Source organism: Lichenostomus cassidix, unplaced genomic scaffold (assembly GCF_008360975.1).
Source record: "Lichenostomus cassidix isolate B80296 unplaced genomic scaffold, HeHo_3.0 HiC_scaffold_790, whole genome shotgun sequence".
Classification (NCBI taxonomy): Eukaryota; Metazoa; Chordata; class Aves; order Passeriformes; family Meliphagidae; genus Lichenostomus; species Lichenostomus cassidix.
Window position 1 is genome coordinate 8,184 of NW_028147461.1, and position 18,761 is coordinate 26,944.

Below are 18,761 nucleotides of genomic sequence, written 5' to 3' on the forward strand. Positions count from 1 at the left end.
AAGGGGGGGAAAAAAAGAAAAAAGCCAAAAAAAAAGGGGAGAAAAAAGGAGAAAAAAAATCAGGAAAAAAAGGAGAAAGGAAGGAGGAAAAAAACAGAAAAAAAGGGGAAAAACCCCCAAAAAATGAGGAAAAAAGGGAGAAAAAAGGAGAAGAAAATGAGGAAAAAAAGGAGAAAAAAGGGGGAAAAAATGAGAAAAAAGGGGAAAAAAGGGGGAAAAAGGGGTGAAAAGGGAGAAAAAAGGGGGGAAAAGGAGGGGAAAAAGGGAGAAAAAAAAAGAGAAAAAAGGGAGAAAAAAGGGGGAAAAAGGGAGAAAAAAGGGGGGAAAAAGGGAGAAAAAAATGAGAAAAAAGGGAGAAAAAATGAGAAAAAAAATGAGAAAAAAGGGAGAAAAAAAGAGAAAAAAGGCGGAAAAGGGAGAAAAAAAGGGGAAAAAATGAGAAAAAAAAAAGAGAAAAAAGGCGGGAAAAAAGGGAAAAGGGGAAAACCCCCCAAAAAAAGGGAACAAACCCAAAAATAGGGAACAAACCCAAAAAATAGGGAAAAAAAACCCCCAAAAAAGGACCCAAAAGGCTCCCTGCCCCTCTCTCCCTGCCCCTCTCTCCCTGTCCCGCTCACTCCGTGCCTGTCCCTGTCCCTCGCTGTCCCCGCGCGGTGTCACTCGGTGTCGCCGGGCGGGGCGGTGGCTGTCCCCGCTGTCCCTGTGGCTGTCCCCACTGTCGCTGTCACTGTCGCCAGGCCGGCTCGGCGCTGCTGCAGGAAGCGCTGGATGCTGTCGCTGTCCCTGCGCAGCCACGCGGCGTTCAGCGCGATGTTCTCGCAGCACTGCTGGACAGTGCGCTCGGCGGAGGGAGCAGGGTGAGACTCGAAAAAGGCCTGAAATACAGAATTTTACATGTTTTTGGGTGGTTTTTAATTGGGTTTGTTAAATAAAAATAAAAGGGTTTTTTTAAGAGGTTTTTTTAGGCTGAGGAGGATAAAGTGCTGAGCAGAGGGAGCAGGGTGCGACTCGAAAAAGGCCTGAAAATGAGAAATTTTCATATTTTTGAATGGTTTTTAATTGGGTTGGTTTGGGTTTGTTAAATTAAAATAAAAGGAGTTTTTTTGGAGGGTTTTTGAGGTGGTTTTTAGGTCTGAAGAGGATAAAGTGCTGAGCCAAGAGCATCAGGTGGCTCTTGAAAAATGCCTGAAAAATGAGAATTTTAGAGGGTTTATTATGACTTTTAATTGGGTTTGTTAAATAAAAATAAAAGGGTTTTTTTAAGAGGTTTTTTTAGGCTGAGGAGGATAAAGCGCTCGGCGGAGGGAGCGGGGTGCGACTCGAAAAATGCCTAAAAAATGAGAAATTTGAAGATTTTTGGGTGGTTTTGATGAGGTTTGTTTGGGTTTTTGTCAAAAAAAAAATTAGAGCATTTTTTGGAGGGTTTTTGAGGTGGTTTTTAGGTCTGAGGAGGATAAAGCGCTCGGCAGAGGGAGCGGGGTGCGACTCGAAAAAGGCCTGGAAAATGAGAAATTATATGTTTTTTAATTGGGTTGGTTTGGGTTTGTTAAATGAAAATAAAAGGGGTTTTTTGGAGGGTTTTTTGAGGTGGTTTTTGGCCTAAGGAGGATAAAGCGCTCGGCAGAGGGAGCGCGGTGCGACTCGAAAAAGGCCTGGAAATGAGAAATTTGAAGGGGTTTGAATGGTTTTTAATTGGGTTGGTTTGGGTTTTTGTAAAAAAAAATTAGAGGATTTTTTGGAGGGTTTTTTGAGGTGGTTTTTAGGCTGAGGAGGATAAAGCACTCAGCGGAGGGAGCGGGGTGCGACTCGAAAAAGGCCTGGAAAATACAGAATTTTACATGTTTTTGTATTTGTATTTTGTAAAATGAGGGTTTTTTGGGGTTTTTGTAAAAAAAAAATTGGGTTTTTTGAAGGTTTTGTTAGGCTGAGGAGGATAAAGTGCTCGGCGGAGGGAGCGGGGTGCGACTCGAAAAAGGCCTAAAAATGAGAATTTTGAAGATTTTTGGGTGGTTTTGATGAGGTTTGTTTGGGTTTGTTAAATAAAAATAAAAGGAGATTTTTTTGAAATTTTTTGAGGTGTTTTTCAGCCTGCAGAGGACAAGGATTAAAGGGTTTTGGGTGGTTTTGATGAGGTTGGTTTGGGTTTTGTTAGGCTGGGGAGGATAAAGTGCTGAGCCAAGAGCATCAGGTGGTTCTTGAAAAATGCCTAAAAATGAGAAATTTAATGGGTTTTATATGGTTTTTAATTGGGTTGGTTTGGGTTTGTTAAATTAAAATGAAAGGATTTTTTTTGGGAAGTTTCTTTGAGGTGGTTTTTGGCCTGAGGAGGATAAAGTGCTGAGCAGAGAGCACTAGGTGCGACTCGAAAAAGGCCTGAAAATGAGAATTTTAGAGGGTTTATTATGATTTTTAATTGGGTTTGTTTGGGTTTGTTAAATAAAAATAAAAGGGGTTTTTTTTTGGGGGGTTTTTGAGGTGGTTTTTAGGTCTGAGGAGGATAAAGCACTCGGCGGAGGGAGCGGGGTGCGACTCGAAAAAGGCCTGAAAATGAGAAATTTGAATATTTTTGGGTGGTTTTTAATTGGGTTGGTTTGGGTTTTTGTAAAATTAAAATTAGAGGATTTTTTGGAGGGTTTTTTTAGGCTAAGGAGGATAAAGTACTGAGCCGAGAGCAGCAGGTGGCTCTCGAAAAATGCCTGAAAAATGAGAATTTTACATGGTTTGTTATGACTTTTAATTGGGTTGGTTTGGGTTTGTTAAATTAAAATAAAAGGAGGTTTTTTTTGAGGGTTTTTGAGGTGGTTTTTAACCTAAGGAGGATAAAGTGCTGAGCAGAGAGCATCAGGTGGTTCTTGAAAAATGCCTAAAAATGAGAAATTTTGAAGATTTTTGTATTTGTATTTTGTAAAATGAGGGTTTTTTGGGGTTTTTGTGAAAAAAAAATTGGGTTTTTTGAAGGTTTTTTTAGGCTGGGGAGGATAAAGCACTCGGCGGAGGGAGCGGGGTGTGACTCGAAAAAGGCCTGGAAATGAGAATTTTAGAGGGTTTATTATGACTTTTAATTGGGTTTGTTAAATAAAAATAAAAGGGTTTTTTTAAGAGGTTTTTTTAGGCTGAGGAGGATAAAGCGCTCGGCCGAGGGAGCGGGGTGCGACTCGAAAAAGGCCTGGAAATGAGAAATTTTCATATTTTTGGGTGGTTTTTAATCGGGTTGGTTTGGGTTTGTTAAATGAAAATAAAAGGGTTTTTTTGGAGGGTTTTTTTAGGCTAAGGAGGATAAAGTGCTGAGCAGAGAGCACTAGGTGCGACTCGAAAAAGGCCTAAAATACAGAATTTTACATGGGTTTGAATGGTTTTTAATTGGGTTGGTTTGGCTTTGTTAAATAAAAATAAAAGGGTTTTTTTGGAGGGTTTTTGAGGTGGTTTTTGGCCTGAGGAGGATAAAGTGCTGAGCAGAGAGCACTAAGTGCGACTCGAAAAAGGCCTGAAAATGAGAATTTTTACATGGTTTTGGGTGGTTTTTAATCGGGTTGGTTTGGGTTTGTTAAATTAAAATAAAAGGGGTTTTTTTGGAGGGTTTTTTTAGGTTAAGGAGGATAAAGCACTCGGTGGAGGGAGCGGGGTGCGACTCGAAAAAGGCCTGAAAATGAGAAATTTAGAGGGTTTATTATGATTTTTAATTGGGTTGGTTTGGGTTTGTAAAATTAAAATTAGAGGATTTTTTTGAGGGTTTTTGAGGTGGTTTTTAGGCTAAGGAGGATAAAGCACTCGGCAGAGGGAGCGGGGTGCGACTCGAAAAAGGCCTGAAAATGAGAATTTTACATGGGTTTGGGTGGTTTTTAATCGGGTTGGTTAAATAAAAATAAAAGGGTTTTTTTAAGAGGTTTTTTTAGGCTGGGGAGGATAAAGTGCTCGGCCGAGGGAGTTGGGTGTGACTCGAAAAAGGCCTAAAAATGAGACATTTTCATATTTTTGAATGGTTTTTAATTGGGTTGGTTTGGGTTTTTGTAAAAAAAAAAATAGAGGATTTTTTGGAGGGTTTTTTTAGGCTGAGGAGGATAAAGCACTCGGCGGAGGGAGCGGGGTGCGACTCGAAAAAGGCCTGAAAATGAGAAATTTGAGGGGGTTTATATGATTTTTAATTGGGTTGGTTTGGGTTTTTGTCAAAAAAAAATTAGAGGATTTTTTGGAGGGTTTTTTTAGGCTAAGGAGGATAAAGTGCTGAGCAGAGAGCAGCAGGTGGCTCTTGAAAAATGCCTAAAAATGAGAAATTTTACATGTTTTTGAATGTTTTCTAATAGGGTTGGTTTGGGTTTGTTAAATAAAAATAAAAGGAGTTTTTTTGGAGTTTGATTTTATTTATAAATTTGGTTTTATTTCCCTCCCTCCCTGGGACTGGGGAGGATAAAGTGCTGAGCAGAGAGCACTAAGTGCGACTCGAAAAAGGCCTGAAATACAGAATTTTACATGGGTTTGGGTGGCTTTTAATTGGGTTGGTTTGGGTTTGTTAAATTAAAATAAAAGGGTTTTTTTGGGGAAGTTTCTTTGAGGTGTTCTTTAGGCTGAGGAGGATAAAGTGCTCGGCAGAGGGAGCGGGGTGCGACTCGAAAAAGGCCTGAAAATGAGAAATTTTCATATTTTTGGGTGGTTTTTAATTGGGTTGGTTTGGGTTTTTGTAAAAAAAAATTAGAGGATTTTTTGGAGGGTTTTCTTAGGCTAAGGAGGATAAAGTGCTGAGCCGAGAGCACTAGGTGCGACTCGAAAAAGGCCTGGAAAATACAGAATTTTACATGGGTTTGAATGGTTTTTAATTGGGTTTGTTAAATAAAAATAAAAGGGTTTTTTTAAGAGGTTTTTTTAGGCTGAGGAGGATAAAGTGCTGAGCACAGGGAGCGGGGTGCGACTCGAAAAATGCCTGGAAAATGAGAAATTTTCATATTTTTGTATGGTTTTTAATCGGGTTGGTTTGGGTTTGTTAAATGAAAATAAAAGGGGTTTTTTTGGGGGGGTTTTGAGGTGGTTTTTAGGTTTGAAGAGGATAAAGTGCTGAGCAGAGAGCACTAAGTGCGACTCGAAAAAGGCCTGGAAAATACAGAATTTTTACATGGTTTTGGGTGGTTTTTAATTGGGTTGGTTTGGGTTTGTTAAATAAAAATTTAAGGAGTTTTTTTTTAAATTTTTGAGGTGGTTTTTAGGCTGAGGAGGATAAAGTGCTCAGCGGAGGGAGCGGGGTGCGACTCGAAAAAGGCCTAAAAAATGAGAATTTTGAAGATTTTTGGGTGGTTTTGATGAGGTTTGTTTGGGTTTTTGTAAAAAAAAATTTAAAGGAGTTTTTTTTTAAATTTTTGAGGTGGTTTTTGGCCTGAGGAGGATAAAGTGCTGAGCACAGGGAGCAGGGTGTGACTCGAAAAAGGCCTGGAAATGAGAAATTTGAAGATTTTTGGGTGGTTTTTAATCGGGTTGGTTAAATAAAATAAAAGGAGGTTTTTTGGAGGGTTTTTGAGGTGGTTTTTAGCCTGGGGAGGATAAAGTGCTGAGCGGAGAGCATCAGGTGGTTCTTGAAAAATGCCTAAAAAATGAGAATTTTTACATGTTTTTAATTGGGTTTGTTTGGGTTTGTTAAATTAAAATGAAAGGATTTTTTTTGGGAAGTTTCTTTGAGGTGGTTTTTAGGCTGAGGAGGATAAAGTGCTGAGCCAAGAGAATCAGGTGGCTCTTGAAAAATGCCTAAAAAATGAGAATTTTACATGTTTTTGGGTGGTTTTGATGAAGTTTGTTTAGGTTTCTGTAAAAAATAAAAAATTGGTTTTTTTAAAGTTTTTTTTAGCTTGAGGAGGACAAGGACAGAACTGAGTTGGAAATGACAAAACTTTTAAAATTTGATTTTATTTCTCTCCTGGTCAGGTTGGGTTTTTTAGCCTGGGGAGGATATTGGAAATAAAATTTCATATTGGAAATAAAATTTTGGTCATATTGGAAATAAAATTTGATTTTATTTCTCCAGTCAGGCTGGGTTGGAGTTTTTTTTCAGGGAAAGGAAAGTTTTTAAAAGTTATTTTTAAGGTTATTTTAAGAGCACAGGGACAGTGCTGAGCCTCATATTATTTTTTTAAATATTATTTTTTAAATTATTTTAATCATTTTGAAATTTGATTTTATTTCTCTAGTCAGTGTGGGTTTGAATTTATCTGAGGGAAAGGAAAATTTTCTTTTTTTTAAAGATTTTTTTAGGTGTTTTTTAACCTGAGGAACACAAGGACAGAGCTGAGCCTCTTGTTGGAAATCAAATTTTTAAAATTTGGTTTTATTTCTCTGTCAGGCTCAGTTTGACTTTGCCTCAGGGAAAGAAATTTTATTTTTTAAAGATTTTTTAGGAGTTTTTTAGCCTGAGGAACACAAGGACAGAGCTGAGCCTCTTGTTGGAAATCAAATTTTTAAAATTTGATTTTATTTCTCTGTCAGGCTCAGTTTGATTTTGCCTCAGGGAAAGAAATTTCTATTTTTTAAGGATTTTTTAGGAGTTTTTTAACCTGAGGAAGACAAGGACAGAGCTGAGCCTCTTGTTGGAAATCAAATTTTTAAAATTTGATTTTATTTCTCTGTCAGGCTCAGTTTGACTTTGTCTCAGGCAAAGAAATTTCTATTTTTTAAGGATTTTTTTAGGTGTTTTTTTAGCCTGAGGAGGACAAAGGCAGAGCTGAGCCTCATGTTGGAAATCAAATTTTTAAAATTTGGTTTTATTTCTCTAGTCAGGCTCAGTTTAAATTTGCCTCAGGGAAAGAAATTTTATTTTTTAAAGATTTTTTTAGGTGTTTTTTAGCCTGAGGAGGACAAGGACAGAGCTGAGCTTCACATTAGAAATAATTTTAAAATTTGATTTTATTTCTCTAGTCAGTGTGGGTTTGAATTTATCTGAGGGAAAGGAAAATTTTCTTTTTTTTAAAGATTTTTTAGGTGTTTTTTAACCTGAGGAGGACAAGGACAGCAATGAGCCTCATGTTGGAAATAAAATTTTTAAAATTTGGTTTTATTTCTCTGTTAGGCTCAGTTTGACTTTGTCTCAGGGAAAGAAATTTTATTTTTTTTAAGATTTTTTAGGTGTTTTTTAGCCTGAGGAGGACAAGGACAGGGTTAAGCCTCTTGTTGGAAATCAAATTTTTAAAATATGATTTTATTTCTCCAGTCAGGCTCAGTTTGACTTTGTCTCAGGGAAAGAAATTTCATTTTTTTTAAGATTTTTTTAGGTGTTTTTAGCCTAAAGAGGACAAAGACAGCACTGAGCCTCGTGTTGGAAATGATGAAATTTTCTGAATAAATCAGAAATTGGTGGAAATTCCAAATTATTTGAAAATTAATGAGTTAAAGTACTTTTTAAAGATGTTTTATCCAACTCAGTTTGGGGAGAGAACAAGAAAATTTGGCTTTTCCAGCCCCAAAAAGGACAATTTATCAGTGAAAATTTAATTTATTAGTGACAAATTAATTAATCAGTGAAAAATTAATGATTTCTGTAATTAAATCTGCTCACCTTCACCTCTGCAGCCATTTTGTCATTTGCAAATCCATCCACTGTGAGCTGGAGGGGAAAAAAAATGAAAAATTTGGGTGAAATTCAGGATTTTTAATGTTTTGGATCAGAAATTTGGAATTGGGTTAAAGAAAAGAATGAATGAAATGTAATGAATTAAAAAAGAAAGGAAGAAAATGAATAAATTGAAAAATTAATAAATGAAAATAAATGAAAATAAAGAAACAAAACAAGTAAATTAGGCTAAATAAACGAATAAATAAAATGTAATAAATAAAAATAAACAAAATAAACTAATAAATAAACAGAAATAAAAATAACAGGCAAATCTGGCTAAATAATTAAATAAAATATAATAAATAGAAATAAATACAATATACAAAATAAACAAATTCATAAATGAAAATAAATAAAAATAACAAGTAAATTCGGCTAAATAAATAAATAAAATATAATAAATAGAAATAAATAAAATACACAAAATAAAATAAATAAATAAAAATAAATTTAAATAATGAGTAAATCTGGCTAAGTAAACAAAATGTAATAATAAATAAACAAATTAACTCATAAATAAAAAGAAATAAAAATAACAAATGAGTCTGGCTAAATAAACACAATGTAATAAATAATAAATAAACAAAATAACTAATAAATAGAAATCAATAAAAATAAGTAAATTGGGCTAAATAAATAAATAAAATATAATAAATAGAAGTAAGTAAAATATACAAAATGAACAAAATAAACTAATTAACTAATAAATAGAAATAAATAAAAATAACAAGTAAATTCAGCTCAATAAACAAAATGTAATAAATCATAAATAAACAAAATAAACAAGTTAACTAATAAATAAAAATAACAAGTAAATTCGGCTAAATAAATAAATAAAATATAATAAATGGAAATAAATATATACAAAAAGAACAAAAGAAGTAAACTAACTAATAAAAATAAATGAAAATAACAAATAAATTAGGCTAAGTAAACAAAATGTAATAAATAATAAAGAAACAAAATAAAATAACTAATAAATAGAAATAGATAAAAATAAGTAAATTCGGCTAAATAAATAAATAAAATATAATAAATATAAATAAAATAAACAAAATTAACTAATTAACTAATTAACTAATAAACATAAAAATAACAAATTAGGCTAAACAAACAAAAACGTAATAAATAAAAATAAACAAAATTTTAAAAATTAATAAATAAAAAGAAATAAAAATAACAATTAAATCCAGCTGAATAAATGAAATGTAATAAATAATGAATAAACTAAATAAATAAATTAATAAATAAAAATAAAAATAAAAAAATTAGGCTAAATAAACTATAATAAATCATAAACAAAATATACGAAATAAACAAATTAACTCGTAAAAATCAATCAAAATGACGAGTAAATCAGGCTAAATGCACCCAAATTGATGAAGTAATCAAATCAATAAATTTTCATAATTTAAATTTTAATAATTTCAATTGAATAATTTAATAATTTCAATTTAATAATTTAATAATTTCAATTTAATAATTGAATAATTTAAATTTAATAATTTCAATTGAATAATTTAATAATTTCAATTGAATAATTTAATAATTTCAGTGGAATAATTTAATAATTTCAATTGAATAATTTAATAATTTCAATTGAATAATTTCAATTGAATAATTTAATAATTTAAATTGAATAATTTAATAATTTCAATTGAATAATTTAATAATTTAAATTGAATAATTTCAATTGAATAATTTAATAATTTAAATTGAATAATTTCAATTGAATAATTTAATAATTTCAATGGAATAATTTAATAATTTCAATGGAATAATTTAATATTTCAATTGAATAATTTAATAATTTCAATGGAATAATTTAATAATTTCAATTGAATAATTTAATAATTTCAATTGAATAATTTAATAATTTCAATTTAACAATTGAATAATTTCAATTGAATAATTTAATAATTTCAATTGAATAATTTAATAATTTCAATTGAATAATTTCATAATTTAAATTGAATAATTTAATAATTTCAATTGAATAATTTAATAATTTAAATTTAATAATTTCAATTGAATAATTTAATAATTTCAATTTAACAATTTAATAATTTAAATTTACTAATTTAATAATTTCAACTGAATAATTTCAATTGAAATTTTACTAATTTGAATTCCCCCATACCTTGATCAGCCTGGATATCAAGAAGCCTCCCTGGTATCGATTGTAAAGCTCCTCCCAGTTCTCCCGCAGGAATTTCCAAGCAGCTTTTCTGCCCTGCCGGCTGCTGCCTGCCACTCCACCCAGCACTGAGACCGTGTCCTGAGGCCTCACCTCCTCCTGGAAATAAATATATATATATATATTGTATCAGAGATAGAGAAAATAAATAGAGAAAATAAATACTGAGACTGTGTCCTGCCACTCCTCCCAGCACTGACACTGTGTCCTGAGGCCTCACCTCCTCCTGGAAATAAATATATATATATATATATCAGAGATAGAGAAAATAACTACTGACACTGTGTCCTGAGGCCTCACCTCCTCCTGAAAATAAATATATATATATATTGTATCAGAATTATAGAAAATAAATCGAGAATAAATACAGAGACTGTGTCCTGCCACTCCTCCCAGCACTGACACTGTGTCCTGAGGCCTGACCTCCTCCTGGAAATAAATATATATATATTGTATCAGAGATAGAGAAAATAAATACTGAATAAATACTGAATAAATAATACAGAATAAATACAGAGACTGTGTCCTGCGACCCCGCCCAGCACTGACACTGTGTCCTGAGGCCTGACCTCCTCCTGGAATATAGAAAATAAATATATAAATACTGACACTGTGTCCTGAGGCCTCACCTCCTCCTGGAAATACAGAATAAATATATAATATATCAGAATTAGAGAAAATAAATACAGAATAAATACTGAAACTGTGTCCTGAGGCCTGACCTCCTCCTGAAAATAAATATATATATATATATTGTATCAGAATTATAGAAAATAAATACTGAAAATAAATACTGACACTGTGTCCTGAGGCCTGACCTCCTCCTGAAATATAGAATAAATATATATATTGTATCAGAGATAGAGAAAATAACTACTGACACTGTGTCCTGAGGCCTCACCTCCTCCTGGAAATAAATATATATATATATATATATCAGAGATAGAGAAAATAACTACTGACACTGTGTCCTGAGGCCTGACCTCCTCCTGGAAATAAATATATATATATATATATATCAGAGATAGAGAAAATAACTACTGACACTGTGTCCTGAGGCCTGACCTCCTCCTGGAAATAAATATATATATATATATATATCAGAGATAGAGAAAATAACTACTGACACTGTGTCCTGAGGCCTGACCTCCTCCTGGAAATAAATATATATATATATATATATCAGAGATAGAGAAAATAACTACTGACACTGTGTCCTGAGGCCTGACCTCCTCCTGGAAATACAGAATAAATAGATATATTATATCAGAACTACAGAAAATAAATACAGAGACTGTGTCCTGCCACCCCGCCCAGCACTGACACTGTGTCCTGAGGCCTGACCTCCTCCTGAAAATAAATATATATATATATTGTATCAGAGATAGAGAAAATAAATACTGACACTGTGTCCTGAGGCCTGACCTCCTCCTGAAATAAATATATATAATATATATTGTATCAGAGATAGAGAAAATAAATACTGACACTGTGTCCTGAGGCCTGACCTCCTCCTGGAATAGAATATAATATATATATTGTATCAGAATTATAGAAAATAAATACTGAGACTGTGTCCTGAGGCCTGACCTCCTCCTGGAAATAATATATATATATATATATATATATATCAGAATTATAGAAAATAACTACTGACACCGTGTCCTGAGGCCTGACCTCCTCCTGGAAATAAAATATAATATATATAAAATATCAGAATTATAGAAAATAAATACTGAAAATAAATACAGAGACTGTGTCCTGCCACTCCTCCCAGCACTGACACTGTGTCCTGAGGCCTGACCTCCTCCTGGAATATAGAAAATAAATATATATATTGTATCAGAGATAGAGAAAATAAATACTGAGACTGTGTCCTGAGGCCTGACCTCCTCCTGAAATAAAATATAATAGATATCAGAGATAGAGAAAATAAATACAGAATAAATACTGAGACTGTGTCCTGCCACTCCTCCCAGCACTGACACTGTGTCCTGAGGCCTGACCTCCTCCTGAAAATAAAATATATAATATATATTGTATCAGAGATAGAGAAAATAAATACTGACACTGTGTCCTGAGGCCTGACCTCCTCCTGAAAATACAGAATAAATATATAATATATCAGAATTATAGAAAATAAATAGAGAAAATAAATACTGAGACTGTGTCCTGCCACTCCGCCCAGCACTGAGACTGTGTCCTGAGGCCTGACCTCCTCCTGGAATAAAATATAATATATATCAGAGATAGAGAAAATAAATACAGAATAAATACAGAGACTGTGTCCTGAGGCCTGACCTCCTCCTGGAATATAGAATAAATATATATATTGTATCAGAATTATAGAAAATAAATACTGACACTGTGTCCTGAGGCCTGACCTCCTCCTGAAATATAGAAAATAAATAGATATATATATCAGAGATAGAGAAAATAAATACAGAGACCGTGTCCTGAGGCCTGACCTCCTCCTGGAAATAAAATATAATATATATATTGTATCAGAGATAGAGAAAATAAATAGAGAAAATAAATACGGAAAATAAATACTGAAAATAAATACAGAGACTGTGTCCTGAGGCCTAACTTCCTCCTGAAATATAGAAAATAAATATATATATATATCAGAGATAGAGAAAATAAATACAGAATAAATACAGAATAAATAATACAGAATGAATACTGAGACTGTGTCCTGAGGCCTGACCTCCTCCTGAAAATACAGAATAAATAGATATATATATCAGAATTATAGAAAATAAATAGAGAAAATAAATATAGAAATAAATACTGAAAATAAACACTGAGACTGTGTCCTGCGGCCGAACCTCCTCCTGGGGAAAAATAGAGAAAATACTGAATAAATACAGAATAAATACAGAATAAATACTGAATAAATAATACAGAATAAATACAGAGACTGTGTCCTGCAGCCAGACCTTCTCCTGAAATACAGAAAATAAAAAATATAATATATCAGAAATAGAGAAAATAAATACAGAGACTGTCCTGCGGCCAGATCTCCTGCTGGGCAAATAAAATATAATATATCAGAAATACAGAAAATAAATACTGAAAATAAATCATCAGAATTAGAGAAAACACTGAGACTGTGTCCTGCAGACTTCCTCCTGGGGAAAAACACCAAAATTCCAGCAAAATTCCAGAAAAATCCAGCAAAATTCCATCAGAATTACAGAAAATCCAGCAAAATCCATCAGAGTTCCATCAAAATTCCAGAAAATCCAGCAAAATCCCCCAGAAAATCTATCAGAATTCCCTCAAAATACATCAAAATTCCCTCAAAATACATCTAAATTCCCTCAAAATACATCTAAATTCCCTCAAAATACATCTAAATCCCAAAAAAATCCCAAAGCATCCATCAAAATTCCACCCAAATCTATCGAAATTCCATCAAAATCCAATAAAATCCAAAAAAATCCATCCAAACCCCAAAAAATCCATCAAAATCCATCAAAATCCATCAGAATGCCAGAAAAATCCACCAGAATGCCACCAAAATCCCAAAAAAATTTAGCCAAATTCCAGCAAAATACAAAAAAATCCATCAGAATTCCAGCAAATTCCTTCAATATCCAGCAGAATTCCAGAAAAATCCATCAAAATTTTTAAAAATCCAGAAAATCCATCAGAATTACATCAAAATCCATCAGAATTCCAGCAAAATAAAAAAAAAAAAAAAATCAAAATTCCATCAAAATCCATCTAAATCCATCTAAATTCCATCAAAATCCATCAGAATCCAAAAAAATCCATCAGTATTCCAGGAAAATCCAGCAAAATAAAAAAAAATCCCAAAGAATCCATCAAAATTCCACCAAAATCCAAAAAAATCCATCAAAATCCAGCAAAATCCATCAGAATTCCAGCAAAATAAAAAAAAAAAAAAACAAAATTCCATCAAAATCCATCTAAATCCATCTAAATTCCATCAAAATCCATCAGAATCCAAAAAAATCCATCAGTATTCCAGGAAAATCCAGCAAAATAAAAAAAAAATCCCAAAGAATCCATCAAAATTCCACCAAAATCCAAAAAAATCCATCAAAATCCAGCAAAATCCATCAGAATTCCAGCAAATTCCATCAAAATCCCAAAAATTCCCATCAAAATTCCACCAAAATCCATCAGAATCGATGAGAATTCCAAAAAAATCCATCAAAATTTAAAAAATCCATCAGAATTCCAGAAAAATTTTAAAAATCCCAAAAAATCCACCAAATTCCCAAAAAATGACCAAAAATCCATCAAAATTCCACCAAAATCCATCAGAATCTATCAAAATTCCATCAAAATCCATCAAAATAAAAAAAAATCCCAACAGAATCCAACAGAATCCCAAAAAATCCATCAAAATTCCACCAAAATCCAGAAAAATCCATCAAAATTCATCAAAATTCCACCATAATCTACATGAAAAAAGAAACGAAAAATTCTACCAAAACCCATCAAAATCCAAAAAAATCCATCAAAATCCATTAAAAAAATCCCAAAAAATCCATCCAAATTCCACCAAAATCCATCAAAATCCAAAAAAATCCATCAAAATCCCACCAATTTTCATCACAATTCCAACTAAATCCATCAAAATTCATCCAAATCCAAAAAAATTCTACCAAAATCCACCCAAATCCCACTTTTTTTGCCAATTCCTGCAGCTCCAAATTCAGGATTTTTCAGGCTGGATTGGCTCGAGGTTGTTCTGTGTGTAATTTGAAGGTAAAAGAGTTTTTTTTCCTCAAAAAAAGGGTTTTTTCCAGTTTTATTTCACTCTGCCGAGGTTATTCCCAAAGTTTTTATACCCAAAAAAGGGGTTTTTTTCCTGTTTTTATCCTAAAAATGGCATTTTTTCCCATTTTATTTCACTCTGCCCAGGTTATTCCCAAGGTTTTTATCCCCAAAAAAGGGTTTTTTTCCTGTTTTTATCCCAAAAATGGCATTTTTTCCCATTTTATTTCACTCTGCCCAGGTTATTCCCAAGATTTTTATCCCAAAAAAGAGGTTTTTATCCCAAAAATGGGTTTTTTTCCTGTTTTATTTCTTGACCTTCTTGAAGTTTTTATCCCAAAAAACCATTTTTTCCTATTTTATTTCTTGACTGAGGTTATTCCCGACATTTTTACCCCAAAAAAGGTTTTTTTCCTCTTTTATTTCACTCTGCCAAAGTTATTCCTGAGGATTTTACCCCAAAAAAGGTGTTTTTTCCCATTTTTATCCCCAAAAAAAGTGTTTTCCTGTTTTTATCCCAAAAAAAGTGGTTTTTTCCCGTTTTTATCCCCAAAAAAGTGGGTTTTTCCCTGTTTTTACCCAAAAAAAAGGTTTTTTTCCTGTTTTTATCCCCAAAAAAAAGTGGTTTTTCCTGTTTTTATCCCAAAAGTGGTTTTTTCCCGTTTTTATCCCAAAAAAATGTGGTTTTTTCCTGTTTTTATCCCAAAAAAAGTGTTTTTTTCCCCTGTTTTTATCCCAAAAAAAGTGGTTTTTCCCCTATTTTTATCCCAAAAAAAGTGGGTTTTTTCCATTTTTATCCCAAAAAAGGTTTTTTTTCCTGTTTTATTTCTTGACCTCCCAAGGTTTTTATCTCAAAAAAGGGGGTTTTATCCCCAAAAAAGCTTTTTATCCCAAAAAAGGGATTTCTTTCCTGTTTTATTTCTTGACTTCTTGAGGTTTTTATCCCAAAAAATTTTTTTCCTGTTTTATTTCTTGACCTCCCGAGGTTTTTACCCCCAAAAAAAGGGGTTTTTTTCCGTTTTTACCCCAAAAAAGGGGTTTTTTCCTCTTTTATTTCACTCTGCCCAGGTTATTCCCAAGGATTTTACCCCAAAAAAAGTGGTTTTTCCCCCGTTTTTATCCCAAAAGAGGTGGTTTTTTCCTGTTTTTATCCCAAAAAAGTGGTTTTTTCCTGTTTTTAGCCCAAAAATGTTTATTTTCCCCCGTTTTTACCCCAAAAAAAGGTGTTTTTTCCCATTTTTACCCCCAAAAAAAGTGGTTTTCCCGTTTTTATCCCCCAAAAAAGTGGTTTTTTCCTGTTTTTCTCCCCAAAAAGAGGGGTTTTTCCCATTTTATTTCACTCTCCCCAGGTTATTCCTGAGGTTTTTACTCCAAAAAAGGTGTTTTTTCCCATTTTTATCCAAAAAAAAGTGGTTTTTTTCCTGATTTTACCCCCAAAAAAAAGTGTTTTTTCCCCGTTTTTACCCCCAAAAAAAGGTGTTTTTTCCCATTTTTACCCCAAAAAAGTTTATTTTCCCCCCACACTCACCGAGAGAGCGAAGCTGAGCACCCTCTGGATGAGCTCAGGCTGTCCAATTGCTCCTGAGGTTTTTATCCCAAAAAAGGGGTTTTTCCCCATTTTATTTCACTCTGCCCAGGTTGTTCCCAAAAAAGGGTTTTTTTCCCTGTTTTTATCCCAAAAAAAGTGGTTTTTCCCCTGTTTTTAGCCCAAAAAAAGTGGTTTTCTCCTGTTTTTCTCCCCAAAAAAAGGGGTTTTTCCCATTTTATTTCACTCTCCCCAGGTTATTCCTGAGGTTTTTACTCCAAAAAAGGTGTTTTTTCCCCTGTTTTTATCCAAAAAAAGTGGTTTTATTTTACTCTCCCAAGGTTATTCCTTTTTATTTTCCCATTTTTATCCAAAAAAAAGGGTTTTTTTCCAAAAAAAAGTGATTTTTTTCCCGTTTTTACCCCAAAAAAAAGTGGTTTTTCCCCGTTTTTACCCCCAAAAAAGTGGTTTTTTCCTGTTTTTACCCCAAAAAAAGAGGTTTTTTTCCCATTTTTACCCCCAAAAAAAGTGGTTTTCCCGTTTTTATCCCCCAAAAAAGTGGTTTTTTCCTGTTTTTCTCCCCAAAAAGAGGGGTTTTTCCCATTTTATTTCACTCTCCCCAGGTTATTCCTGAGGTTTTTACTCCAAAAAAGGTGGTTTTTCCCATTTTTATCCAAAAAAAAGTGGTTTTTTTCCTGTTTTTACCCCAAAAAAAGAGGTTTTTTTCCCATTTTTACCCCAAAAAAAACTGTTTTTCCCGTTTTTATCCCCCAAAAAAGTGGTTTTTTCCTGTTTTTCTCCCCAAAAAAAGGGGTTTTTCCCATTTTATTTCACTCTCCCCAGGTTATTCACAAGGTTTTTACCCCCAAAAAAGGTGTTTTTTCCCATTTTTACCCCAAAACAGGATTATTTTCCCCCCATCCTCACCGAGAGAGCGAAGCTGAGCACCCTCTGGATGAGCTCGGGCTGTCCAATGGCTCCTGAGGTTTTTATCCCAAAAAAGGGGTTTTTCCACATTTTATTTCACTCTGCTCAGGTTGTTCCCAAGGATTTTACCCCAAAAAAGGTGGTTTTTTCCTGTTTTTATCCCAAAAAAATATGGTTTTTTCCTGTTTTTATCCCAAAAAAGTGGGTTTTTTCCCTGTTTTCATCCCCAAAAAAAAGTGATTTTTTCCCGTTTTTACCCCAAAAAAAGGTGTTTTTTCCCCGTTTTTACCCCCAAAAAAGGTGTTTTTCCCATTTTTACCCCAAAACAGGATTATTTTCCCCATCCTCACCGAGAGAGCGAAGCTGAGCACCCTCTGGATGAGCTCAGGCTGTCCGATCGCTCCCAGCACTCGCTCGATCCTGTTCTTCTCCTCCTGCATGTCTGCCTGCTTGTGCAGCTGCCAAAAATGCACATTAAAAATTCAAATTAACATTAAAATTAAAGTCAAAATTCAATTTCAAATCAAAATTCAAATGACAATTCGAATTCAAGTCAAAATTCAAATTCAAATCAAAATTCTAATCAAAATTCAAATCAAAATTCTAATTCAAATCAAAATTCTAATCCTAATCAAAATTCAAATTCTAATCAAAATTCAAATCCAGATTCAAATTCAAATCAAGATTCAAATGGCAATTCAAATTAAAATTCAAATAAAAATCAAAATACAAATTCTAATCAAAATCAAAATTCAAATTCTAATCAAGATTCAAATTCAAATCAAAATTCAAATAACAAAATTCAAATTCAAATCAAAATCAAAATTAAAATTAACATTAAAATCAAAATTCAAATCAAAATCAGAATCAAAATTCAAATTCTAATCAAAATTCAAATTCAAATCAAAATCAAAATTAACATTAAAGTCAAAATCCAGATTCAAATTCAAATCAAGACTCAAATTCAAATTAAAGTCAAAATTCAAATGACAATTCAAATTCAAATCAAAATCGAAATTCTAATCAAAATCAAAATTCAAATTCAAATCAAAATTCAAATGACAATTCAAATTCAAATTCAAATCAAAATCAAAATTAACATTAACATTAAAGTCAAAATCCAAATTCAAATCAAAATCAAAATTCAAATTAATGTTAAAATCAAGATTCAAATCAAAATCAAAATTAACACTTCCAAATTCAAATCAAAATCAAATTTCAAATTCAAATCAAAATCAAAATTAAAATTCTAATCAAAATCAAGATTCAAATTCAAATCAAGATTCAAATGACAACTCCAATTAAAATTCAAATAAAAATCAAAATCCAAATTCTAATCAAAAATCAAAATTCAAATTCAAATTCAAGTTAAAATTCAAATTCCAATCAAAATTCAAATTAACATTTAAATCAAGATTCAAATTCAAATAAAAATCAAAATTAAAATTAACGTTAAAGTCAAAATTCAAATGCAAATCAAAATCAAAATCAAAATTCAAATTCAAATGAAAATCAAAATTAAAATTGACATTAAAGTCAAAATTCAAATGCAAATCAAAATTCAAAATTCAAACCCAAATAAAAATTAAAATTACATTCAAATCAAAATTCAGATTCAAATTCAAACCAAAATTCGGATTCAAATAAAAATTAAAATCAAAATTCAAATCAAAACTAAAATCAAAATTCAAATTAAAGTCAAAATGCAAATTCTAATCAAAATTAACATTAAAATCTAAATTCCAATCAAAATTCAAACCAAAATTCAAGTT

At 32.3% G+C, this 18,761-nt stretch overlaps 1 protein-coding gene and 1 long non-coding RNA gene across 2 annotated transcripts; one reads left to right on the forward strand and one right to left on the reverse strand.

The window, feature by feature from the left end:
• Positions 1-656: 656 nt before the first annotated feature.
• Positions 657-17,467, reverse strand: LOC146422300 (puromycin-sensitive aminopeptidase-like). Its single transcript, XM_085046646.1, has 4 exons — positions 17,340-17,467; positions 9,726-9,881; positions 7,529-7,576; positions 657-875 (listed from the first exon to the last, which is right to left on the reverse strand). Exons 1-4 carry the CDS (start codon positions 17,427-17,429, stop codon positions 657-659), a joined length of 513 nt encoding a protein of 170 aa, XP_084902772.1. The 5' UTR covers positions 17,430-17,467.
• LOC146422301 (uncharacterized) lies at positions 15,650-16,382 on the forward strand. The gene is made up of 3 exons (XR_014848202.1): positions 15,650-15,697; positions 15,855-15,918; positions 16,287-16,382. It is a non-coding gene; the product is annotated as an uncharacterized LOC146422301 (long non-coding RNA).
• Positions 17,468-18,761: the final 1,294 nt, after the last annotated feature.